At 36.0% G+C, this 24862-nt stretch overlaps 3 protein-coding genes across 12 annotated transcripts; 2 read left to right on the plus strand and 1 right to left on the minus strand.

Moving 5' to 3' along the window:
* The first annotated feature begins 9214 nt into the window (after positions 1-9214).
* On the plus strand, positions 9215-11898 carry LOC306870888 (uncharacterized protein). Of its 6 annotated transcripts, none has more exons than XM_079418397.1 (7): positions 9215-9346; positions 9719-9934; positions 10130-10270; positions 10358-10396; positions 10543-10575; positions 10713-10751; positions 10831-11729. In XM_079418397.1, exons 3-7 carry the CDS (start codon positions 10180-10182, stop codon positions 10950-10952), a joined length of 324 nt encoding a protein of 107 aa, XP_079274523.1. In that variant the 5' UTR covers positions 9215-9346; positions 9719-9934; positions 10130-10179; the 3' UTR covers positions 10953-11729. The 6 variants fall into 6 exon arrangements, with proteins under 6 accessions (XP_079274523.1, XP_079274522.1, XP_079274526.1 ...); XM_079418400.1 differs by having other exon boundaries at positions 9219-9346; positions 9851-9934; XM_079418399.1 differs by having other exon boundaries at positions 9221-9346; positions 10134-10270; positions 10831-11631.
* Positions 11899-13159: 1261 nt separating this feature from the next.
* Positions 13160-21386, plus strand: LOC306870885 (DNA oxidative demethylase ALKBH2-like). 2 transcript variants are annotated; one of them, XM_079418392.1, is made up of 5 exons: positions 13160-13188; positions 18456-18579; positions 18882-19120; positions 19691-19889; positions 19999-21386. In XM_079418392.1, the coding sequence occupies exons 3-5, from the start codon at positions 18895-18897 to the stop codon at positions 20324-20326; spliced, it is 753 nt and encodes a 250-aa protein (XP_079274518.1). In that variant the 5' UTR covers positions 13160-13188; positions 18456-18579; positions 18882-18894; the 3' UTR covers positions 20327-21386. The 2 variants fall into 2 exon arrangements, with proteins under 2 accessions (XP_079274518.1, XP_079274517.1); XM_079418391.1 differs by lacking the exon at positions 13160-13188 and having other exon boundaries at positions 18464-18579; positions 18882-19144; positions 19999-20806.
* On the minus strand, positions 20727-24676 carry LOC306870887 (B-cell CLL/lymphoma 7 protein family member A). 4 transcript variants are annotated; one of them, XR_013784295.1, is made up of 7 exons: positions 24496-24676; positions 23529-23610; positions 22991-23087; positions 22384-22557; positions 22185-22282; positions 21939-22074; positions 20727-21130 (listed from the first exon to the last, which is right to left on the minus strand). XR_013784295.1 is itself a non-coding variant. In XM_079418394.1 (6 exons), exons 1-6 carry the CDS (start codon positions 24585-24587, stop codon positions 22009-22011), a joined length of 609 nt encoding a protein of 202 aa, XP_079274520.1. In that variant the 5' UTR covers positions 24588-24665; the 3' UTR covers positions 20727-22008. The 4 variants fall into 4 exon arrangements, 2 of the variants coding, with proteins under 2 accessions (XP_079274520.1, XP_079274521.1); XR_013784296.1 differs by having other exon boundaries at positions 20727-21133; positions 24496-24665; XM_079418394.1 differs by having other exon boundaries at positions 20727-22074; positions 24496-24665.
* Between the last annotated feature and the right edge of the window lie 186 nt (positions 24677-24862).

Genomic DNA, 24862 nt, shown 5'->3' on the forward strand with positions numbered 1-24862 from the left:
AGTGTATTCAGTAGGTGTAATGTATTGCAAGTTGCTTCAGAGGTATTGCAAGTATTACATACAACAATAATAAAACAGTGCATTGACATAAAAAGGAAATTTACTTTTGGTACTTAAGTACTTTTAAAAGCAAGTACTTCTGTACTTTTACTTAAGTAAAAATCTGTCTTTACAATTTTTGCTTGTAATGGAGTAATATTTGACCAGCAGTATCTGTACTTTCACTCAAGTAATGGAGTTGTGTACTTTGTCCGCCTCTGGATTTGGGGTTGCCTGAAGAGTGACCCAGAGCAAAGGCAGTGTGATCTTCCATGACTTGATAAAGGTATTAAGTCTGAGACAAGCTAAAAGGATTTCGAAGACATATTTTTGGTTTGATATGATTATCTGAATGAAAACATGAGCTTCAGGCCCCTTTGTGTCTTGTAGGCTAACGGGGATTGCCCCTCCATCCCTCCAGTCTTAGCGTGTTGTGGGGCTGGCAGGAAAAGTTTGCATCTGGTGCCTTGGCTTGAGGCAGAAGTTTTAGAGTCTTGCAGAACTACTTGCCTAGGGATGCGTATTGTAAATAGAGCTCCCTTTCTCTGCCGCCTTTGGTCCAGAGATCCTTTCAGTGCCATTTCAGAAATCCCAGCTGCCAAAAAGTTACTAAAGATTCCTGATGCTGCTGTTCCAGAACCTCCTGAAGTCAGAGAGCTCAGAGTCACAGGCACCACAGAGTTTAAATGGTTTGAATGGTTTAGCTGCTCAGTACTTGAGCGAGGTCTAATTGCATTATAGTCTTTGACATCCACTGTGATCTCAAAAATCTGGCAATTTAATAATACCTAGATGGAATATCAAAATCAACTGTGGGCAGTTGTGCACAGACAATGGCAAGATGTATCGCAGTCATCAAGGTAAAGGAACTGGATGAATATTCTGAATAATAAATCCACAATCTGAGTTGTGTTGCAGCCTGGAATTAAACCGCACCATGTTGGTGGTTCATCTGGCCAGAGGACAACTGCCCCCCAACATTATTTTCCTGTTTAACTCTGTAAAGCTGCTTTGACACAATCTGTATTGTATCTACCTTATTCCTACGCCCCATGATGCTTTGCACAAATTATATGTGTAACTTCTATTAATGCAGACTTCACACTGCATGATTTTCAAAGTCATCATCGTTTTCACACTGCACAACTATCTGAGGTAGCATGCAGTTGCATCTGTGTTCACATTGGACAATGGATTGGCGACAGGAGGTTACACACTCCATGACTTTAGCTGGCCGCACACTAGACGATTTTCAAATCTTAACCAATTTTAAAACCACGGGAGACCACAGACATGAAGACAGCTTCAAACGATTTTTTGCCTTATAATCCTCTGAATGCACGCAATGGATGATTTGACCAGACCACGAGACACACTTGATGATTATTGGAATGATTTCACAGAGACATGATCTCAGGGAGACTCGTGAGATCAAATGTGACTAGGTAAGCAAAACAAATGGAAAACAAACGACGTTGTCAGCTGGCTCTTCCGGCTCAAGTTCTGTTTCACAGTGAAAAACAAATTATAAAAAAAGAATATGGGTGACGTACTCTGATTTCGTGGCATTCTTGTGGCTTCCAGGCTTTAGCTATAGAAGCACACAACATCCGGTAGGTGACGCTTGCTCGCTCTCATTGGCTTTCACGGGTATCACGTCAGAGGCAGCCCGATCAAGAGTTGTAAATATCAAACATGTTTGATATTTATGTTTGGATTCAGAGTTGTAAATATCAAACATGCTTGAAGATATTAGAAGACATGTTTGTCGAGCGTATTTTGCAGTATTAAACGTGTATTTCTACGGATTTCATCAAGCTACGAAAATTCTTCAAAAGAACACAAAGAATGGCCTTCTCAGCAGCTCTTGCATCATAAGAACAGGGTATTCAATGCACCACCGTTTCCATTTAATAAACGTTTTGCAACGTTTTGTCGGAGAAAAAATTGTTGTTTAAACAAGGAAATGATTTGGAAATATTAATCATTCCTATGTTTCAGTTCCATAGAGGTTAAGTCTCTAATTTTACCAGTTTGATTTTATCACTTTGAACCTTAATTTGAATAATAATCCCACCAGGTAAGTAATACCAGGTAAGTGTTACCTCCTTGTTCTTGTGTGTGTGTGTGTTTTGTGAGAATTCCATGGTATGACTCCTCCTTGGTAGGCGGGATCAGCAGGCACCCCTCCTGGATTTTGTCTCACTCGCATTTTTGTTTCTTTGCTTGAAGAGAAGGTTCTGGGGGGTTTTGTTCCCATCTTGCTTCCACATCTTCACAACTTTTTTGAAAATCCCATTTCCAGCAATTTATTGATTTGTTTTTGTGTTGTTTTCCCATGACTTGTTTTGTTTGACTTTAAATAAATTCATTATCTTTATTGAAATCAGTTTTGTTAAGTGTCCTCGGCCTCTTTATGTTGTGATTTTGAGCTGGGTCATAAGTAACACCTCAAAGAGGAGTTACATTATTTTGCCCTCCATTTACTATTTAAATCCCACAGCGGTATGGCAAGCTGCATTAGCATTTACACCTTGCTCTACAAGTCATAACTTAGTTTTGGCTAAAGAAAATACAAAATCCAGATGTTTTCTGCCATTTTTGACTTATTGTAATTTGACTCTTGATTAGGAAAACTTAAGAAATGTCTGGAATTGGAATTCATCCTTGTCGAATCTCATTTAAAGATATCTGTAATTTAAATATGGATATATCAATCAGATTTTTGACTAGGAAGATCTTTCTTTGGAGATTTCTGCATTTAGCTTTATGACTGGGAGGAATTTCAATCTAAATATTAACATTCTTACTAGTCAATATTACTTTATTGATATTTGAAACATACATGCAAATACACCTTTGCAAAACCCACCTAAAAGGCACAGTTTATCCAAAAATGAAATCCAAATTAGAAGAAAAAAAAACATTTCAGAAATTTCATGTTACCCTTTCTTAGATGACTCTTTGAACAGTTTGACACACTGTTTACACACAGAACTTTACAGATGAATGTACATCAAATGTTACCAAGAAACACGTGACATCATGGATTATGATGTTTAGGTTTTTAATGTCACAGGAAGATGTTGGGGTAAAAGTGCATGAGGTGTAACCACCGGTACAGCTCATGTGCACTCAGTTCTGCAGTTTCATTTGCTGCAATGCTACTTTGAACCATTTCATCAACTAAAAATTAAAACAGCACATTTGAGACAGTAATTTATTTTAATAGTGAGGTAAATGCTAAAACAGCACATTTGAGTAACTAACAGAGTTGAGCGATTTGAACCTTCCAGATCTTTTAGACTATTAATAAAAGCCTTACCTCAAAACCACATCCTGTTAAGCGTCTGACTAGTTGGTTAAATACCTCAGGCAATTTATGACAAAAAAAATTATCACAAATGAGCCAACAATACCTTCTACATTCAGTCTGATTAATAATCTCACATATAAAACGTTCAATACAATTGCAGTTTTGTTTGTTTTGCTGTCTAATAGTCTGATAGAGGCATTTACTCTTGAGGTTGTGAACTGCAGCATCGGTTAACACACAGGGAGCTTCATATCATGCTTGTCACTAGTTATTATTATTTCTACAATGTGAATAAGTAACACAGAAGTGCTTTTTCAAAATATTATAAACCAATAAACTGACATCAGTTGAAGTAGGTCTCCATAAAACTATATACTTTTGTTTTGTTTGTAAACTTTGCTGTTGTACCATTCACAGCCTGTAAGCAGCAAAAAACACAATGGTTTTGAGAAAGAGAGAGGGGTGGGGGAGACCATAGTGGTGGTATATGCAAAGTCAACAACACAAACTACAGCTACTCTGAAACATGCCACGTGTGAACAGTTACTTTATCTCCTGGATTTTAGGACTGCTTATTTTTGATGTTCAATTTATACATGGTAAGATACAAACATTATTTTGGGGGGAAAAAAAGGATCCACAAAAAGGATATGTGCTAAGGAAGCACATATAATTATTAAATTGTAAGTAAAAATATCAATATTAAGGTTTGATCTATGAACATAGAAATTTATCCTATTTATTACATGGCAAAATAACATAGTCTTGATTTTTGTTAGTTCAAGTTTTTAGTAAGTAGTCATCTGATCTGGGTTCTAAGCAATGATTCAACAGCTTAAGCTTTGAATTATTCAGAGAAATTATATTATAGATGGATGGACGGACGGACGGATAGAGATAGATAGATAGATAGATAGATAGATAGATAGATAGATAGATAGATAGATAGATAGATAGATAGATAGATAGATAGATAGATAGATAGATAGATAGATAGATAGATAGATAGATAGATACACAGTAGGCACGAATGACATTAGACAAGATTTTGGTGGTATAAGATGTTGTGGTTTTTACAGGTTTTAATGCATGTCGGGGAGATCAAATCACCAATGTCAATTTACCTACTGAGCTTCAGTCTGAAGTCCTGCTGCCCTGTTTCTTTGAATTGGACTTCTTGAATTCAAACCAGACAAATGAACCTTGCGTGGTGTGGACTCACCTCAATTCAACAAACAGAGAAATTGTGGAGATTGCTCTGGATGGTGAGGCTAAATTCTGGAATAACAGACATGGTCGGATTAAGACATTCCCAAAATTACCAGAATCTGAACTGCTGGACGTCTCCATCCGGATCCGTAATGTGCAGCAGTCTGATTTGGGTGTCTACCACTGCACACTGTTCAGAGAGACTGGCTGTCTCCTAGCCTACAAAAGGATTGAACTACACAACGGTAAATGAAGATTACATTCTGCATATGAATGGTGAATTATCCAACCAAAAGAGGCAAAAAATCACTTTCACTGTCTTTTATACCTTACCTGTTCCCTGCTGGTGGAATGATCTTCCCAACTGGATCTGCAGCTGAGTCTTTAGCCATCTCTTCCATCTACACTTGACTCTATATTTCTATTCAATCTACTTGTTTTCTTTAAAGTCTTAAAGTCTTAAGTTTCTCCCAAAAATTATACTCAGTCCAGATACTCAAAAAGTGTACTTAAGTAAATTAATCAAGTAAATGTACTTCATTACTGTCCACCTCTGTCTATTCTATATACTTTTTATTATTTTTTATTTATTATGATAAATTAATAAATAAAAGCTATGTGTACTGCATTAGACTATCTGGGACTTGTCACAGCACTTACATATTATTGCTCTTTTTTTGGTTTGATTGCTTCTGTTTTCTTCATCAAGTCACTTTGGATGCTAAATTATTAAATGTAAATATTAATGTAAATGAGAATATTGCTGGTTAAGTCTTAATGTGCATCTACTGCTTGAAATGCGCCTTAAAAGTTGACTGTCTTTGTCTAACATGAATTAACATTCTTCAGAACCAGCTGTTGTTTCCGTGGATTCTCTGACTTGGCTGATCCCACCTGGAGCAGCAGGAGGAGCAGCAGTGCTAGTAGTGCTACTTGTGCTTCTTGTTGTTGCACGTAAATTCTTCAAAGGTAAGTTTAGAATTAGAATTCTGTTTATCTTTACGTTTCATGTAATCAGCGGTTCTTTAAAATTGTATTATCGTTAACATTACAGATTGATGTAAATAATTTGTAAATATACACACATAATTATTGACAGTTAATCTGTGCAGCAGGACAGAATTGTAACCGATATAAAGATTTATGGGATGATGTTTTATTAACTTGGTTTTCTATGCTGCTTTCAACAAACAAGCACATAAATGCTCTGTTTCTGAATCATTTAACTATGGTGTTACAGGTCAAGAAAATAACATCCGCGAGCCTGTCTATGGTAGGTTTTCAGCTCATAATAACTGTTTTTTTGTTTGAAAGCTCTACAATTTGACTTAATTGTACACTAAACTTTGTCAGAGACTATAGTCAAATGTTTCTATTATATTTTTGCAGAGAACACTTCCCAAACAAAGTTCACTAATGAAAACAGTAAGTATGATATAACATTTGTGACTATAGATGAAATCATATGAGCAGTATGCAATATCCTTCTTGTGTAATTTCACTATGAAAAATATGAAGTTGTTTGTTGATAACTTGGAAACTATTATTTTGATGAAAACATTAGTTTGTACTTATATAGTGGGAAATGTATCATCTATCAAACTGATTAATGCTATTTAGTGATTTTCATTATGCTGTTTATTTAACAGTCAGAAGAAGGGGGAAGTTAAAATAGAAGATAAAAGAAGTTTTATTAAAGCATTGTTTTTCTTTCTCTCTTTTTTCTCTAAAGGAGTGTTATTGTGTAATTCAGTAGTAAAATACAGAAATGTTATTATCTTATTAATATTACTGAAAAGAGAATGTAATATCAAAGTATTGAATAATATGTTAAAGTAGCATAGACTGTGGGTCATCGTGAGTTCACATGGTAGTTCATTGTGAGTTTACATGATGCCAGGTGCAGGGAAGGCCACCAGACATCAAAGAGGATAAACTGGCCTCCAGACAAGGGGAGGCCCTATATATAAAAAAGGGAGTTTCCGCAATATTCCACCATTGGATAAAGGATGGAGGAGACGGCAAAATATTGGTGGCGAGCCAAAAAAGATATGGCAAGTAAAAAATAGAAAGAACCAAGGTCAATACATTGTCAGAGTGTATAAAATGGAGCATCTGAACAAACAGAGACCAGAGAGACAGTGGATGTGGTGGCTTCTCTCTCGGCTTTGTTACTTTGTAATAAAGTCTTCCTTTGACACCTGAAACTCTGCTGTTTGAGCCTTTCTGACTGCACTGACTGCGATCCAGACCAGCAACAACCGCGGCGGGCCACAACAGTGTCAGTCAACAATCCAATAAATTCACAACTGTGTGGAACATCAATAAATATGTGGAATTCATTATACATTACATCAAGAGAACTGAGAATGACTGCAATGGATCAGACCCTTTTCTGGGTTTTACATATACAAAAGTAAAAATCAAAGCCAAACATGGAGGGGTTTTTGAGGGGTGATGTTACTGCTCGTGATCACTTTAATATCTTCATCTGTGAGGCCACTAGAGGGCAGTGAAACTTGTTTGAAATTCGACCAATCACAGCAAAAGACAGACACAAATATGTCTCTTATGTACCTCCATAGCTCAAATACTCTTTGATCATCTCCATCAGAACTGTGGTCCTTTAACTTACAGTGCCCTCCACTAATATTGGCACCCTTGGTAAATATGAGCGAAGGCGGCTGTGAAAATTAATCTGCATTGTTTATCCTTTTTATCTTTCTTTCAAAAAAATCACAAAATTCCAACCTATCACTGAAGTAAAACAATTGAAAGTGGGGGGAAATCTCACTGTGAAATAAATGCTTTCTATAGTTTATGTTGGCCACAATTATTGGCACCCAATTATTGCAACGTCCTTTTCCCAGGGTAACAGCTCTGAGTTTTCTCCTATAATGCCTGAAGAGTTTGGAGAGCACCTGATAAGAGATCAGAGACCTTTTTCTTCATACAGAATCTCTCCAGATCCTTCAGATTCACAGCTCCATGTTAGTACTTCTTCTCTTCAGTTCACCCCACTCATTTTCTGTAGGGTTCTGGCCAGAGGACAGGGACAGCCATGGTAAAAGTTTCATTTTGTGCTCAGTGACCCATTTTTGTGTTGATTTTGATGTTTGTTTTGGATTGTTGTCCTGGTGGAAGATCCAGGCCCATTATAAGATGGCCCATTATAAGACTTCTAACAGAAGCATTTTTTATCTGTTGGTATTTGATAGAATCCATGATGCAATGCATCTGAACAAGATGTTCAGGACCTCTGGCAGAGAAACAGGCCCACAACATTAAAGATCCAGCAGTATATTTAACCGTGGGCATTGGGTACTTTTATCTCCGTTTGTACTAAGCTCATCTGGTGGGTTTGCTGCCAAAAAGCTCTTTTTTTTAAAGTTTCATCTGACCATAGAATCCAGTGCCATTTGAAGTTCCAGTCGTGTCTGATAACTGAATTTGCTGGAGTTTGTTTTTGGATGAGTGAGGAGAATTTTCCATGAAACCCTGCTGAACAACATGTGGTGATGTGGGAGATGTTTGATACATATATATATACATATATATATTTTAGGTTTCTGACCCCAAGACTCAACTAATTTCTACAATTCTACAGCTGTGATCCTTGGAGAGTCTTTACACTCAAACTCTCCTCCTCACTGTGCAGGCAGATTTGTAACATCTTTAGTTGATTGGAACCTTTAATTATTACCGTGATGGTGGAAATGGGGATTTTCAATGCTTTAACTCTTTTCTTACAGCCACTTTCTATTTTGTGATTCTCAACAATCTTGCTCTGCACATCAGAACTATATTCTTAGGTTTTACTCCTTGTGATGGATGATTAAGGGAATTTGGCCTTTGTGTTCCTCATATTTATAATCCTGTGGAACAGGAAGTTATGGATGGACAATTTCATGCTCCTAGTCACCCTGGTGTGCTAAAAAATGTAAATATGAATGTGAATTTACTTCAGAGATACTTTACTCATAAGAATTTCTAGGGGTGCCAATAATTGTGACTAACATTCATTGGAGAAAAACATTTATTTCATCATGAGATTTTCTCCCCACTTTCAATTGTTTTACTTCAATGATAGGTTGGAATTTTGTGATGTATTTTAATGAAAGATCAAAAAGATAAACAAGGCAGATTTATTTTCATGTTCATATTTATCAAGGGTGCCATTATTAGTGGAGGGCACTGTATATTAACTTCATATAATTTAACATTGTCATTAATGACTGGTCTTATTAAAAATCAAATCAAATAGCTTTTGTTAAAAGAGTAGATTCACTGAGCGAATTATTTTCCTGTTTAACACTGTAAAGCTGCATTGGCACAATCTGTATTGTATAACTATATAAATAAAGGTGACTTGACTTGAGTTAAAAAGATGTATTCCTAAAGATAGTAAATGGTTAAAGCAAAATAGCTGAGTAAGAAGTAAATTATATTAACACTATCTTATTTCTCTCAGCCTAGTAAAAACTTAAATTGTTGAAGCCACCTTAATACAAATTTGGTGGTTTTGTGTGATAGTAAAGATTGTAAAGTTCATACAAACACACACCTAAGCACAGTAACTTTCTTCTGGACACTGGCCAAGTACGTAGAGCAGGAAATGACAACAGAAGACACTTGTCCAACAGCCTCTTTAGACAAAGCAGAGTGAATTGTTTCAAGGCTTGCAGCATACGCTCCTGATGTTTGTCTGAAAAAAAAAACCATTCTTTCTATATCTGTGTTGAACCTTGGGTATTTTTAATCTGCATGTTTCATCTCTAAATGGTAAGGCTTAATTTTGGTTAAGCGTATGGTTTTAATCAGTCATTTTGAGTTAACTCTTACTTTCATGTTGCAAGCAAGCAGAATGTAAAAGTGTGTTGTGGTTTCCGGTAACATTCATTTTGAGGATTTACTAATTAAATATAAAATTCTATAAAAAGGCATTATATTACCAGTCTGAGCAGCATGTAATTACTTAAAGGTTGCTTATACAAATTGTAAAACAGCAGGAAGCACACATCATCACGGTGCAACATTAGATCAAGCTGTGAAGTGCAGACGGAAACTTGCGAACATCATGTGTTTACAGTTGTGGTTTCTCAGGTTTGAGCAAAAAGATGTTCTCTTGATTCTTTGAAATGGCTCCTTTCATAGACGGCACACCAGAGCAGCTGTGTCTAATTTTAGAGAACAGTCTAAAAGGTGAAGTAAAGGTTTAAGATAACAGAAGAAGACCTTCTCCTAATTAAATGACTAAACTACTCCAGCTTCCTCTATAATGTGTAGCAGTGGCATATGGGCCTGTACCACTGTGATCTGTTGAAGACTTTACCTATAGCATTAACCATCAGGACACTGGAATTCACACACGTGAGTAAAAACATGAAAATGTCTACATTTTTCAAAGACATATAGTGTAGTTTTGTATATTTTATTGTGTCCTGACACTTGAACTTTTTAAATACTTAAATACAATTTAATTCTAAAGTTATACTGTATCTCCAGTTAAAATTATACGTACTGTCTGTTTTTATTTTTACACGTTATAACTGTTCTTGCTGAAAGGCAGAAGAATTTGTACAAGGTGGATCTGTGAAAGCTCATAGGACACAGTGATGTCTATCTGGCCCTTCGTAGTAGGAGGAGCAACTATTGTTATTTTTCTTCTTGTGGTCACGGTGTGTTGCATTGTTCTTAAACGAAATAGTAAGTATATCAAATCAGTTATGAATAAATTATATGTAAGATTTGCATGCTCAATAAAGTAACTTAATCTCTTTTATTTTTTTTCAGAAACATCAGATCAACCATGTTATACAAACAGCCAGCAGGGTAAGCGCTTTATTTATATCCACAGTAATCGCACAGCTATGCGGCATGAGACCGTTTTCAAAAACACATGGTCTCATGAATCAAGTCCGTTTCGAGTTTTAAAAGATCCTGTTTCAAACATGTTCTTTCTTTCATTGTGATGACAGTTCGAGGTGCCAGCAAAGATCAAATCATCTATGGTAGGTTTAATGAGTATTTCTTGTTTTACACAAATAATAGGTTATAATACTAATATTTGATGTACAGACCAAATTAATGTATAAAAATTCTAAAAGTAAAACATTAATAAATTGTAGTTATTCCCTTTCTGCTTCAGAGAATGATCATGAGTTCAGAAAAAATACCAAAGGAAAAAGTGAGTATATAATTTAAAAATATAATAAAACCTGAATTAATTTCATTAATATTATATCATTATTTATTTATTTTTGCAGGACAGTTTTCGTCTGTTTACATTAATAGGCCTGAAAATAAGGTTGCAGTTTATGTGAACAGTGCACAAGAAGATGAGACATATGCAAATTGCGCTGACAATGATTATGAAAATGTGGAGTAGTCTGCTAAGACATGACTGAAGTTCTTTATTCCTCATTCTCTGGTTTTCATTCATTGTCTTTTTTTGCACAGAAGCTACTAATTTATGTGGATTAATTATATAGGCTAAATAACCATTTCAGCCCTTTTCAGGTAACACACATGAACTGAAAATAATCTGTTATAATGGAATGATCTGTGACCATTTAGAATCACAAAACCTTTAGAATGACAAAGTCTTTAGGATGACAAAGTCTTTTTAGTCCTCCGGTATATTTGACTAACATCTTCACAACAGTGAATAAAATGTTGCACTTTTAAAATGGTCCTCTTTGCAAAATCTGGTTAGTAGTGATGGGTGTCCACAGCTCTGAATAGTTATCACAGATTGATAACTGTTACGTTTAATAATTAATGAATAATTTAGTACCTCCTTAATTTATTGTCGCTATTGTTGTTCTCACTTTTAATTGAACTGAATGTAATTTCAACCCATATGAACCCGGACTAATTTCTCCTTATAGGAAAATTATGGTGCATATACAATCCAAATGGACCACTTTCTGCAGTTGTTTTTGAAATACAACCCCTCCTTGTGAAAGATCTGTAATGATCTGTTTATGATGAATTTTTCATGTTACATATGTGTTACATTGGGCGTTTATTTCTCAATAAAAAAAAAATACATATTTATTTATTTTTTTGCTAATTTTTTTTTTTTTTTCTGTTTATTTGCTTCTCCACAACATATATCAAAATGATTACTTTTCTGGGAAGATAAAACAAAAACCTTTTTCAGAAGAAATACAGTTTTCGTATTGTATCTGCTTTGCCACAACATATTTCAAAACCACATAACTATGACCATTAAGTTTTACAACAACTATTTATAACATATCAAAATTCTACCTTTTCAGGTATATGGTTTAACCAGAAATTAATTTTTAGATTTTTTTTTTTCACAACTCAAAAATGTGCGAACTGAATAAAAATAAACTACTACCTCACACTGGAGGTCAACATGTTAAACGTGCACGTAGATTTGTTAAAATATGCTCTGAAATGAGCAGCAGAAAATATATAACACTAAAATAATTGAATCAGCTAAATTAATTGAAAAGCTCATTACCATTTTTCTTAAAGGGATAGTTCACCCAAAAATGAAATTGTGATGTTTATCTGCTTACCCCAAGGGCATCCAAGATGTAGGTGACTTTGTTTCTTCAGTAGAACACAAATGAAGGTTTTTAACTCAACCTGTTGCAGTCTGTCAGTCATATAATTGCAGTCAATGGGACTCACGGCTTTCAGAGGAAAAAAAAAAACATACACAGACAAAACCAAATTAAACCCTGTGGCTCCTGACGATATTCGTGTGGCAGATCAGAGGTAAACAATATATAAATACTGTTCAGGTTCTTGCACAGACCGATCGTTTCGTGTCTTTAGACCTCAGTGTATCGCCACGAGCCGCAGGGTTTAATTTGGTTTTATCTGTGTATGTTTTTTTTTCCTCTGAAAGCCGTGAGTCCCATTGACTGCAATTATATGACTGACAGACTGCAACAGGTTGAGTTAAAAACCTTCATTTGTGTTCTACTGAAGAAACAAAGTCACCTACATCTTGGATGCCCTTGGGGTAAGCAGATAAACATCACATTTTCATTTTTGGGTGAACTATCTCCTTTAATGTGACAAATATGTCACATCAAAATTCCACCTACTTTTATAAGGTTAATAACCCGATGTGAGATATATGTCACCACAATATCTTTGTAACTTGTTTTTATCAATTTGTTCAAGAAATGTATTAAAATCAGGTTAAGAGTAATCTATCTGTTATTAAAATATTAGAATTGTTGCATGGGTTGAAACATACCTTTAGTAACAAAAACAAGCGTTTTAAAAATTGCTGACACTGCAACATGTGCTAACCAGACAGAACACCATTTTTTAAATGTTGCCATGGCAACCTGGGTGTTCATTATATGTCACTTAGGGACTTCCTGAGTTGAAAGTGTGGGATAATGCTTTAAAAAGACCTTCCCAGATAATCACCAGTGTTTATGGTTTTATGTGCATTATGGGTTAAACGTAAAACGTCCGTTTTGCCAGTTTGGGCTCAGTATTTACCCTCGCAGGCAGCATGATGTTTGATTACATGGTTTTACTAATTACTCACTGTTAGACCAGACGCGTTTGTACAATATAACCATAGACAAGTAAAGCGCTGTTTATCACGTGACATCGGTAGTGACGTAGATGCACGGGCTCTGACGGTTCCAGACAATTGCGCAGGTGGGTTCGGCTGGAGGATTCGGAAGAGGTTAGCGTCGGTAGGACGGTTGACGCGTAGGAGAAACGAGGTGGAGACGCCACTCGCAGACGAGAGGAGCGTGTTCGACGGAGATTTCGGCGACGAATTTGAAGCTACGGTGGTTGACATAAACTGGTTTGTGACTGAATTGAAATGAGTTGTGGGGTAATAGAGGAAGAGGAAATGGAGTCAGATGACTGGAGTATAATAAGTGGAAGGAAAGGGCAAGGAAAAAGAAAGAGTGGGCGAAACGAAGGGAGGATGGCAGATAGCCAAACTAGTAAAAGGGGTTTGGAAGGAAACAGCTCAGATGAGGACATTAGGGTAGTCCGGAAAAAGATGGTAACAGAGGAATATAAAATAATTCTAAAATTTAGAAAGGAAGATGAAAATGTGACCTTAAGCCCTATAGCATTGTCTAAAGAGCTGAGGAAAAAGATAGGAGAAGTAGATACGGCCAAAATTTTGAGAGATGGGAGCTTATTAGTAATTTGTAAGACAGAAGATCAAAAAAATAAAGCTCTAAAAATGGATAGTGTTGGTAAGAAAAAAGTGAATGAAAGGAAGATTTTGGGTGAGAGGCGAATGAAACAGGGAGTCATAACAGGTATTCCCATTGAGGAAGATTTAGAAAAACTCAAACAAACTATTTCTGGAGGTGAAGTGAGTAGAATAAAAAGGTTGAAAAGAACAATGAATGGGGAAAGGATTGATAGTCTATCAATTCTTCTGGATTTTCACGACCCAGTATTACCAGAGAGAGTTAAAATTGGTTATTTAAGTTTTGCTGTGAGACCGTTTATTCCTTCCCCACTCCGCTGTTATAAATGTCAGAGATACGGACATATTGCAGCGGTATGCAAAGGAAAACAAAGATGCCCAAAGTGTGGAGGTGAGCATAGAATTGAGAATTGTGAAGAGAATGCACAAGACAAGTGCTGTAATTGTGGAGGGCAACATAGGGTGACATACAGTGGATGTAATGTCAGGAAGAGAGCGGTGGAAATTGAACAAGTGAAAGTTGTAAATAACATAAGCTATGCAGAGGCAGTGAAGAAGGTTCAAGAACAAAAGGGAAACAATGATACTGGCAAGGATAAAGGTATAGGGAGGGCAGAGGCTGGTTCAGTAGAGGGGAGAAGTACAGAACTGACAATGGATAGGCTGATTTTGTTCATTGCTTATGTAATCAATTGCTCTGACCAAGCCAGACACAAAACAGAGAAAATCAAAATAATTGTAAAGGGGGCGGAAAGGTTTTTGGGCATGAGTGATATATCGTGGGAAAACATCAATAAAAGGCTGGAAGATGATGGGAAATCAGGGGGGGCAGTTGAAAAGACAAACTGAATATTTTACAGTGGAATGCTAGAAGCTTGTTAGCAAACGGTCAAGAATTCAAAGGTTTTATAAAAAGGCTTGAAAAGAAACCAGAAGTCATATGCATTCAGGAAACATGGCTTAAGCCAGTTTTAGACTTTAATATTAAAGGATATGATGGTGTACGTAGGGATAGGGAGAAAGATAGTGGTGGAGGGTGTATAATATTTGTAAAACAAGGAATACAATATAACATTTTAGGGAGAGGAAATAAGTTAGAATTTATAGTCATAGAGGTTTTAGGGAATAGAGGAAATGTTAAGATTATAAATTTTTATAATCCTTGTAAGAGACTATCACTTGAGGTTTTAGATGAACTAATAGTACATCTTGAAGGGAAAATTATATGTTGCGGAGATTTTAATGCTCATAGCACGTTATGGGACAAACGAGATGATGGGAATGGAGCAGTGATAGAAGAATTAATGGAAATGAAGGACTTGGTATGTTTAAATGATGGAAGGGGAACAAGGATTAATGTAAGAACAGGGACAGAAACGGCGATTGATATTACACTTGTTTCTAGTTCATTGGCCGGTATATGCTTATGGGAGGTGCTCAGTGGAACAACTATAGGGAGTGATCATTATCCTATAGTAGTTGAAGTGAACCTGAGTATAGAAATAAGTGGGACAGGTGGAGTAGATAAATGGTCTTTTGAAAATGCAGATTGGGAAGAATTTAGGAGAATTAGTGAACAAGAAATGGAAAGAATTGATTTTAAAGAAGGGATTGATAAGGTTAATAATGAGGTTTGTAATGCTATACTGTTAGCAGCAAATCAGACTATTCCAAAAAAGGGAAGAAGGAAAAAAAAAAAGATTGTGCCATGGTGGACAAAAGAGTGTAATGAAGTGATTAAATCTCGAAATAAAGCTTTTAAAATGTTAAAAAAGAATCATAGTTTTGAGAATTTTATTGAATATAAAAGGAAGCAAGCAATTGTAAGAAGAGTTATTAAAAATACAAAAAAAGACTTCTGGAGGAAATTTTGTAACACAGTGGGAAGGGAAACAGAAATTGGTCAGGTATGGGGAATGATAAAAAGAATGAATGGTATAAAAAGAGAATTTGGGTTCCCTATATTAAAGGATGGTGAGACGACAGCTGTAAAAGATGAAGAAAAAGCAGAAATGCTGGCAAAAAGATTTGTTAGAATACATAAATCAGACAATTTTAGTGAAAAGGGAAAAAGAGGAAGGGAAAGGACAGCAGAACAGTATAAAAGTTTATTAGAAAGTGAGGTATATGATAATGACCAGTTAAATATGGCATTTACAAAATCAGAGTTAAATCGAGCTCTTAGGAAAACCAAGAACTCAGCGCCAGGAATGGATCAGATTGGCTATGTCATGGTAAGCCATCTTAGTGAAGTATCCAAGGATGTGCTATTAAAAATGTACAATAAAATTTGGGAGGAAGGAAAATTACCACAAAAGTGGAAAGAGGCATTGATAGTGCCTATACGTAAGCCTGGGAAAGAATGTACAGATCCAGGAAATTATAGACCTATTGCGTTGACTTCTAATATTGGCAAATTAATGGAAAAAATGGTGAATGAAAGATTAATATATCATGTGGAAAATAATAAACTTTTAGCCAAATATCAGAGTGGTTTTAGGAGAGGGAGAAATACAATGGATCCGGTGGTGTGTTTAGAGCATGAAATCAGAAAAGCACAAATAAATAGAGAGAGTGTAGTGGCTGTCTTCTTTGACATCGAGAAGGCATATGACATGATGTGGAGAGAAGGGATGTTAATAAAATTATGTAAACTAGGAATAAAAGGACAAATATATAGATGGATCAAGAATTTTTTGACAGGGAGAACAATTAAAGTGAGAATAGGAGACAGTTATTCAAGTAAATATGAAATTGAAAATGGAACCCCACAAGGAAGTATAGTGAGTCCTTTGTTATTTTCATTAATGATAAATGATGTATTTGAAGATCTGGATAGTGGGCTAGGCTACTCGCTCTTTGCTGATGATGGAGCAATCTGGAAAAGGGGAAGGAATATTAACTTTATTGTTAAAAAATTACAGGAGGCTATTGAGATAGTTGAAGAATGGTCAATTAAATGGGGTTTTAAATTCTCAGTGGACAAAACAAAGATAATGTTGTTTACAAGGAAAAAAATTGGAGGTGAGATAAAACTAAAATTATATAATCAAGAATTGGAAAGAGTAAAACACTTTAAATTTTTGGGGATGTGGTTTGATGAAAGAGTTACATGGACAGAACATATAAAGAATATTGTGAACAAATGTAAAAAAATAATAAATACTATGAGGTGTTTAGTGGGCAGTGAATGGGGGGCAGATAGGATGGCATTAAAGGCCATTTACAATGGATTGATTAGGTCCATCTTAGATTATGGGTGTGTCGTGTATGGATCAGCAGCAAAAACGTCTCTAAGAAAGTTAGATGCTATACAACATCAGGTATTGAGATTATGTACAGGAGCAATAAATACTACATCAATTGCAGCACTACAGGTTGAAATGGGAGAAATGTCATTGGAGATGAGAAGGATACAATTATCACTGAATTACTGGACTAATTTAAAAGGACATAGTCAAGAGCATCCAACACAAGAAACTTTAAAGCCCTGTTGGGAAAAAGAAAGTAGAAAAACCAAAAGTTTTGGATGGACAGCGGAGGAAAAAGCAACAGAACTAAAAATCAACCAGATGAATGTAAGTCCAACGGTGCCGCTTCCAATAATTAAACCTTGGTTATTTCCAGAAGCTGCAATAGATTTTACATTGTTAGAACAGAAAAATAAAGGTGAGGAATGTAATTTATATCATGTGCAGACATATATCAAGGAATACTATAGTTATGTTCAGATCTATACAGATGCGTCAAAGAGTCTAGATAATAAGGTTGGAGTAGCGTTTACTGTGCCAGAATTTCATATATCAGTAAGAAAAAGGATTAGTGATGAATTATCCGTTTATACAGGGGAAATGATTGCATTAGTATTAGCATTACAGTGGATAGAAGAGATCAGACCTATGAAATCGGTTATCTGCTCAGACTCAAGTTCATCTCTGGCTAGTTTACAATACAGCCACTCAGAGAGTAGACCAGACATTTTAATGGAAATTATGCAAACATTATATAGAATTCAAATGATGGGGATTATAGTGGTGTTTTTGTGGGTGCCTGCACATATTGGTGTGGAAGGAAATGAAATTGCAGATAAAGAAGCGAAGGAGGCTGTTAAAAATAACGACATTAACTTAATTATCAATTTAAGTAAGAATGAAATCAAAAGTTTAATCAAAAAAAGACTGAAGGGAAGATGGCAAAAACAATGGGATAAGGAGAAAAAAGGAAGATGGTTCTATAAGATACAAGGGAAAGTGGGTGAAATAAGAAATGCAGGAAAAAATAGAAAAGATGAAATAATATCAAGATTGAGATTTGGGCATACAAGATTAAATAGCACACTTCATAAAATGGGTAAACATGAAACGGGGAGGTGTGAGTTTTGTGGACAGGAAGAGACTGTAGAACATGTCATACAGTATTGCCAGAAATATGACAATGAGAGGAGAATTTTAATACAAGAATTAGGTAATAGGAAAATACAATTTATAATAAGATATATTTTACAAAATAATTCGAATAATGAATGTTTTAGTCTAGTTTTGAAGTTCCTTAAAAAAACTAAATTGTGGGATAGAATATAAATATACATTTAAATAAAAAGGGGGAGGGAGAAACTCATTTTGATTCACACTCCATACCAGTAGGTGGCGGAAATACACCATTAAGTTGTTTGTCAACCGCCAATAAAATCACATGAAGAAGAAGAAGACGTAGATGCACATTTCCGGAGGTGTGCCACCCGAGAAAGCTGGAAATAAAACAAAACAGGGACAGAATTTGAACGTTAAGTTATGTAGTGTGGGCGATTTATCACAACATAAACGCAACTGAGGTAAGGGATCATACTGAATGTTTTCCTAATGATTCAGTCAGATAATGCGCGTGCATAAACCGGGCTGTGCTGCCGCTTACACGTGTTACTAACACCCACCAAAACATTGGTGACCACAGTGCACTAATCATGGTTTGCTGTCAACTATATTTCGCTGTTAAATAGATGTGGACACTGTACCTGTATTAAAAAAAATTAATTAATATAAACCGTTAATTGTGGCTCAATGAAGTTGACATTTAAAAGTAGTTTAGAAAATCGAACCAGACAGTCTGAAAAGTTAGTTTTATGTTTTGTCCTAGAGGTTTCTAATAAATGGATAAGTTTGTAACTCGGCAAAGAAAAAGATCTGCTGTTGAGGCAGATGAATGGAAAACAGAAGAACCGTTCAAGAAATACAAAGAGGAATGTGAGGTGGAAGAGGAGTTTTTGCAGAAGATTGAGGCAGAGGGATTGGACTGTGACTACAGTTTGCTGTTTGACAAAGAGGAGGGTGATCACCTTTTTAATCAGCTAGAAGAGGAGTTGGAGTATTTTACAGGTATTGAAGGCACCTTTTTATCATGTACACTGCTGTTCAGAAGATTGGGATCAGTAAGAGTTTCTAATGTTCTTGAAATAAATTTCTTATGGTCACCAAGGTTGCTTTTATTTGATCAAAATACAATAAAACGGTAATATTTTTATATTTATATTTACTTCATAAATCATTCTAATTTGATCAAGAAACATTATTATCAAAGTTGAAAACAGTTGTGCTGCTAATATTTTTGTGCAAACGATGCATTTTTTAGGATTCTTTGATAAAGCATTTATTTGAAATAGAAATACTTTAACACTATAAGTCTATGTTCACTTACTCAATAAATGTGTCCTTGCTGAGCAAAAATATAAAAAAAAAAATTTAAACTTGCTGCCACCAAACTTTAGAATATGTGTATTGGCTTTACAGGTACAGGAAACATGCATGTATTATCTTGTTAAACAATCTAACTTCATTATTATACTTGTATAATATGTTGTGAGCCATATTAATGTAGCACTGTATCCTGTTGTTATTTGGATGGTGATTGAAATGTTTTGTTTCTATTCCATTTTCTCTGTGACAAAGGTGACAAAGCTAAACTACAAGTGTATGGAAAGTCATACAGTGTTCCACGAAAGCAAGCGACATATGGCGACGAAGGACTGATGTACTCTTTCTCTGGAGTCCATCTCCTAGCTAAACCATGGACTCCCACTTTGGAACACATTCGAGATGCTGTTACCAAGGCAACAGGCCATACTTTCAACTTTGTTTTGATAAACAGGTAATTAAACTCTGCTGCTATTGACATGTAGACATCACTGTCATATTTCTTTTAAATAACGTTCTTTCAAAGTGAGGAAAGTATGTTTTTGGTTTGTTTTCACCATCAGATATAATGATGGTCATGATCACATTGGAGAGCATCGGGATGATGAACGGGAACTCGATCCTGCCTGCCCTATTGCCTCTGTATCTCTAGGGGCTGTCCGTGACTTCATTTTCCGTCATAAGGATGCACGGACTGGTTCTAGCAAACTTCAGATTAAGCCTGTGAAGCTGGAGCTGGCTCACGGGAGTCTACTGCTCATGAACTATCCCACAAACACATACTGGTATCACAGTCTTCCAGTCAGAAAAAAGGTCAAAATGCCACGCATCAACCTCACTTTCAGACGCATAGTGAAAAACAGACAGAAAACTGGCATTAAACTAGTGTGATTGTTATTTTAGCATCTTACTAGGTGTTGCTGTGGGTCATGTTGGTTTTTATTTCACAACATATGTGAAAGCTGTGTAAAAAGCCAGTGAGCATTTCTCACATTTGCAATGAATCTTTGTTGGGTTTTAGCACATTCAGACATCCCTTGCACACTACATTATCAGTTTCACTTTCTTTTCATGTTCTGATTTAGTCTTCACATATATGATACATTTGTCATTAAACTAGTCTTTAAAGTCACGTCCAGTAAAATTTGTACTGTGATTTCAGAAAATCAAGCTTCAAGCTCATCTTTGCTATTCAGAGCAAATTCAAGTTTGATATTTGGAAACAAAATGCACTTTCAAGAGCATTCAAAGGAAATATTTTCTTTTTATTTGTTTTTTTGTTTTGTTTTTTAGAAAACCAATAAACTACATGTGGAATAAATAGGTTAGACAACCATACTTCTGTACAAGACATTTCTATTATAGACTGGGAAAGAAAGAAAAAAACCAATATGGTCCCAATGAATACATTTTGCTAAAGGTTTCAAAGATTGAACTACAGAAGGCAATAGTTTGGTGAAATACTGTGGCAAAAACATAAGGGTAGCAAAAACAATCGTATAAATATATACATTTTATTTTTCAAGCATACGTAACAGAGTAATTTCGAGAAAGTCATACTTAGTGTTTACATTCCAGCACTGCTGGACTGAGTATGAGGTATTCGCACAGCTGTCTACCCATACCTGCCTGTGTTACAATCGAATCGATGTCATGTTTTTCCTTGGACGACGACACACGCGGTCAGTACAGTTGCTGCTGAAAAAAAAACAGTAATTTGTGAATTTCATGTATCAAAATGATGCTATTATTGTATCCCTTGTGTACGTTGGAAGGTTGTAGTGCTGTTGAAATGGCAACCAGCATTTCAAAGCTTGGTTTGAACACCACAGTTTAACTTGAACTATTGAAAATTAACAGTTGTGGGTTACTTGACTTTGGGAAAAAAAAAAATGAAAGTAAGAGAGAACCAAAATGTGGGCACTTGGAGAATTGTGTAGACAGACAAGACAAAAAAAAAAAACACATTCCTTTTCGCAGTAACACAGATGTACTTAACCAAGCAGGCCCTATGCTACAAGCTATGGCCTTCACAGGAGAAGTTGAATAACTTGTGACTAGTACCATTTGCATTTTTTTATATTTAGCTACTTATGGTGAAATCTCACTAAACTACAGCAGCAGAAATCAGTTACTTTCAGCGTGATTTAAAAAACAGTGTGTTGACCTTCCTGAGTGAACAAGAAAAGGTGAGTGATACAATTTTTTTTTTTTTTAAATAGCAAATGGCAGTTGATATCAATGCCAATTTGGAAAAACTATGGCAGTTCCAGTGCTGTTTCAATTGACAATACTGATCTAACCAAAAGAGATAGCACGTAGTGATTGTAGGGCAGCATGAACTGTTTTAGGATCAGTACAATATCACAGCTTGATTCATTACCCTTACTCATACAATGATGATCCCAACATGCCCTCCACACTAAAAATGACCGCAAGAGACATGTTTTCTGGATTAAAGTGAATAGATGGTAGTAGGGAAGAGTGTAGAACTGAAGAAAACCTCCTATGTTGTGATTTGTTTCAGGATAAGAGATGGGAATCGCAAATGCCTGACAGCTGGCAGAGGATAGTTAACTTTCTTCAGAGGAAGAATCGATTTTCCCTTTTTTGCTTGGGGGAACACCATCTTCCAAATCCTTCAAAAGAAACCACTGAATTAGTTCTAAAGCAGAAAACACAGCTGGTATATATATATATATATAAACTTTTTTTTTACTTTGATGCAAATGATGCTGTAAGCATGTACCTGGGCTGATTTGGAGGAGTCTAAAAAGTGCTCTGAATCCCCCTGTGACTTGCTGTCCCTTTTAGCTGTTATAGATTCTGACGAGCAGTGGTTTTGTTCTGAAAGTAAAGAAGTGCTATTAGAGACCCCTTAAAATCCAACAGCACAGATAGAGAAAAGAGGATAATGAACTCCTTGAGGCCTCATTGCAGTCACTAACCACTCTTATGATCCTGAACAGATGAAGGCTGTTTGGAAGGATATTGGTCGCTTTTCAAGTCAATGCTGTCATTCTGAGAAGCTGCCATGGGTTCAGGTGCAGGACTAGTGTTGTTGCTGGTCTCTTGCTTCAGTGGGGAGGAGTCTGCAATGGAGCTCTGGTTACTGTTATCATCTGTATGTGGAAAAGAGAAACATGATTAACAGGGTGTTACAAATTATTTGAGAGATGCTTGAAAAACTTTCAAGCAGTATCTAACTGTTAATAGATGGTTACAATAAGATAGAATAACAATCATCATCAATTCATGTGTAGTAAAACGGTTTCATCCACCCCTCTATTGGTTAAGGAGTATAATGGCCCATTGAAAGCCATTCATAAAAATAATATTTCAAAATGCATAATTGATGTGAATTTACAGGTAATTTCTGGCATACTTAAATATTTCAGGAATCCCTACTAGATCAACTGTTTAGGAATCACAAAGATCTCAATTTGATTTAAAAACCACTGTAAATTTACAATAATTGCCAAGTAACATAACCTAAAATTGACTGAGGATTATTGTGTGATTGGAGCCTGATTACTGTCAGATCTACAGCATTACCATGCATATCCATCATTCCAGGAGAAGAGCTGTTCTCAGGGGTCGTGACCTCGGAGCCATATTTGACATCTTTGCCTTTCTTCTTGTTCTTGCTCTTCTGTGTGACAAAAGCAGATCACTTTTTTTGCAACTAAACCATGTGGAGACTGATGAACCAATTAACTTCTAAACGACACCGTGTAGAAAATACTGGCTCTGTATATGTAATGCTACAGCTAAAACATTTAATGATCTGGGCCACCAGCAAATAAATAAATGGCACTAGTAACCTCAAAGACAGTATGAATTTACATTTACTAATTTAAAATAAAGTAAAAAAAAAAATAAAACATTAAATCATGATATTTAACACCACAATATTGTATCAATGTATTAATGGCAATAATGCCTATTTTAGTATCATTTTATTCCTTTTGGGAAGAAGAGATAGAAAAAGATTTATCTGTTATATTGGCCATAACATGACAATAATTATTGGGTAACTGGTATCAACCATAATTGCAATAACAGTGTATTATGGTAATTGAACATTACTTACATCGTCTGACTTGGGCTCTGTCACTGGTACCCACTTGTAGATTCGCAGTGAAGTGTCTCCAACAGTCACCCATTTCTTCTCCCTGGAGATGCATGTCATTGTTAGATATCAAAGACAAAGGAGACCAAAAACAAATGAGTTTAACAGAGGATTGATTATTTAAACATTTAAATGTACAGGTATCTCTATTTATTGTGTAAAAAAATTCCACTGTCGCGGATATCAACATCTATACTTTTTTTCTATAAATATACACATTTTAAAGCGAGGTCAAGCCTTTAGTGGACTCTGAATGGTTGGGTAGAACAATACAAGTAACCATAATTAAATTTAAACTGATACAATGTTAAAATCATTTTAGTATTTCAAAGTTTAGAAAGATACTTTTGTTGTGGTTATTGCTAATCTAAGTACCTTTCTTTTTTTTGTTGTAAAATGTATTTTAATTTAAGTTGCACTTAAGTTTAAGCAAAAAATGTTTAGGAGTGTGAAAGTGGAGGCGCCGAGTTTAAAGCCCCGCGCGTGGATAAAACTCTTCTCACGCGCCGTCGCTCAGGAGCGCGAGTCACTCTCAGATGAGATGAACGAGTCAAAACGTCCGTTCAGCGGCACTTTTTGTTCGGTACGGATGCATGACTCGAGTTCCTCATGTCAGCCCGTTCGGTTACTATTCAGCCGGCATTACAGGCTCAAACAGCAAAGCCTTCATGTGACTGCAACGAAATGGCTTCTAGGTTCAACCCACATAAAAAATTAATGGAAGAAAAAATGCCATCTACATTTTTCCTAACTAATTTTTAAACAGCCGAAAAAAAGAGCAGCCGCGCGAAGAAACGCAGAAACAGCTCATCTGACTGAAATTGGAGTGGAATAAACGCTCTCTTTCCTTTCATTTCATTGTTTCTCGTTATCTCTCCTCCCCCACAAGCTGTCTGTGCTGTTCGTTAATGGCTAGACGCTCTCTTACCATTTCCGCACTTTTTCAATTGCAGCCATAACCCGCTTGATGTCATCTTTCGCCCTGCTCCGCGTCTCCGCTCGAACCGACCTGCCCGACATTACTGCTGTTGGTAAAATATATTTTTGCTCGCTGCCTGTTTAGACACAATGCGAATGCACACAGCACAGGAGAGAGGCGGGGTTTGTGCGCCTGCGCTGAAGCCAAATGCCCTGGAAGCATGAGAGACACGGTCAATGCGGCTACGCGTTTCGCTCCTTTGTCTAGCGAACAGAGCAAAGAAAACGATACTTTAACAGATTGTTGAGCGACATGATCAAGTCGAAACGATGACTACGACATCCACGCACGTTTTACACATGTATCTGGGAAAAAT

This window comes from Barbus barbus (genome assembly GCF_936440315.1).
Source record: "Barbus barbus genome assembly, chromosome: 6".
NCBI classification, from domain to species: domain Eukaryota; kingdom Metazoa; phylum Chordata; class Actinopteri; order Cypriniformes; family Cyprinidae; genus Barbus; species Barbus barbus.

Coding starts and splice junctions, on each gene's coding strand:
- LOC306870888 (XM_079418396.1), top strand. CDS start 10,180: ATGTCTATCTGGCCCTTCGTAGTAGGAGGAGCAACTATTGTTATTTTT. Junction 10,397..10,542: donor TTATACAAACAGCCAGCAGG/GTAAGCGCTTTA, acceptor TTGTGATGACAG/TTCGAGGTGCCAGCAAAGAT. Junction 10,576..10,712: donor CAAAGATCAAATCATCTATG/GTAGGTTTAATG, acceptor TTTCTGCTTCAG/AGAATGATCATGAGTTCAGA.
- LOC306870885 (XM_079418391.1), top strand. CDS start 18,895: ATGGATAAGTTTGTAACTCGGCAAAGAAAAAGATCTGCTGTTGAGGCA. Junction 19,145..19,690: donor TGAAGGCACCTTTTTATCAT/GTACACTGCTGT, acceptor TCTGTGACAAAG/GTGACAAAGCTAAACTACAA. Junction 19,890..19,998: donor AACTTTGTTTTGATAAACAG/GTAATTAAACTC, acceptor TTTCACCATCAG/ATATAATGATGGTCATGATC.
- LOC306870887 (XM_079418394.1), bottom strand. CDS start 24,587: ATGTCGGGCAGGTCGGTTCGAGCGGAGACGCGGAGCAGGGCGAAAGAT. Junction 23,088..23,528: donor CAGAGCCCAAGTCAGACGAT/GTAAGTAATGTT, acceptor TTTGTCACACAG/AAGAGCAAGAACAAGAAGAA. Junction 22,558..22,990: donor TGGAATGATGGATATGCATG/GTAATGCTGTAG, acceptor TTCCACATACAG/ATGATAACAGTAACCAGAGC.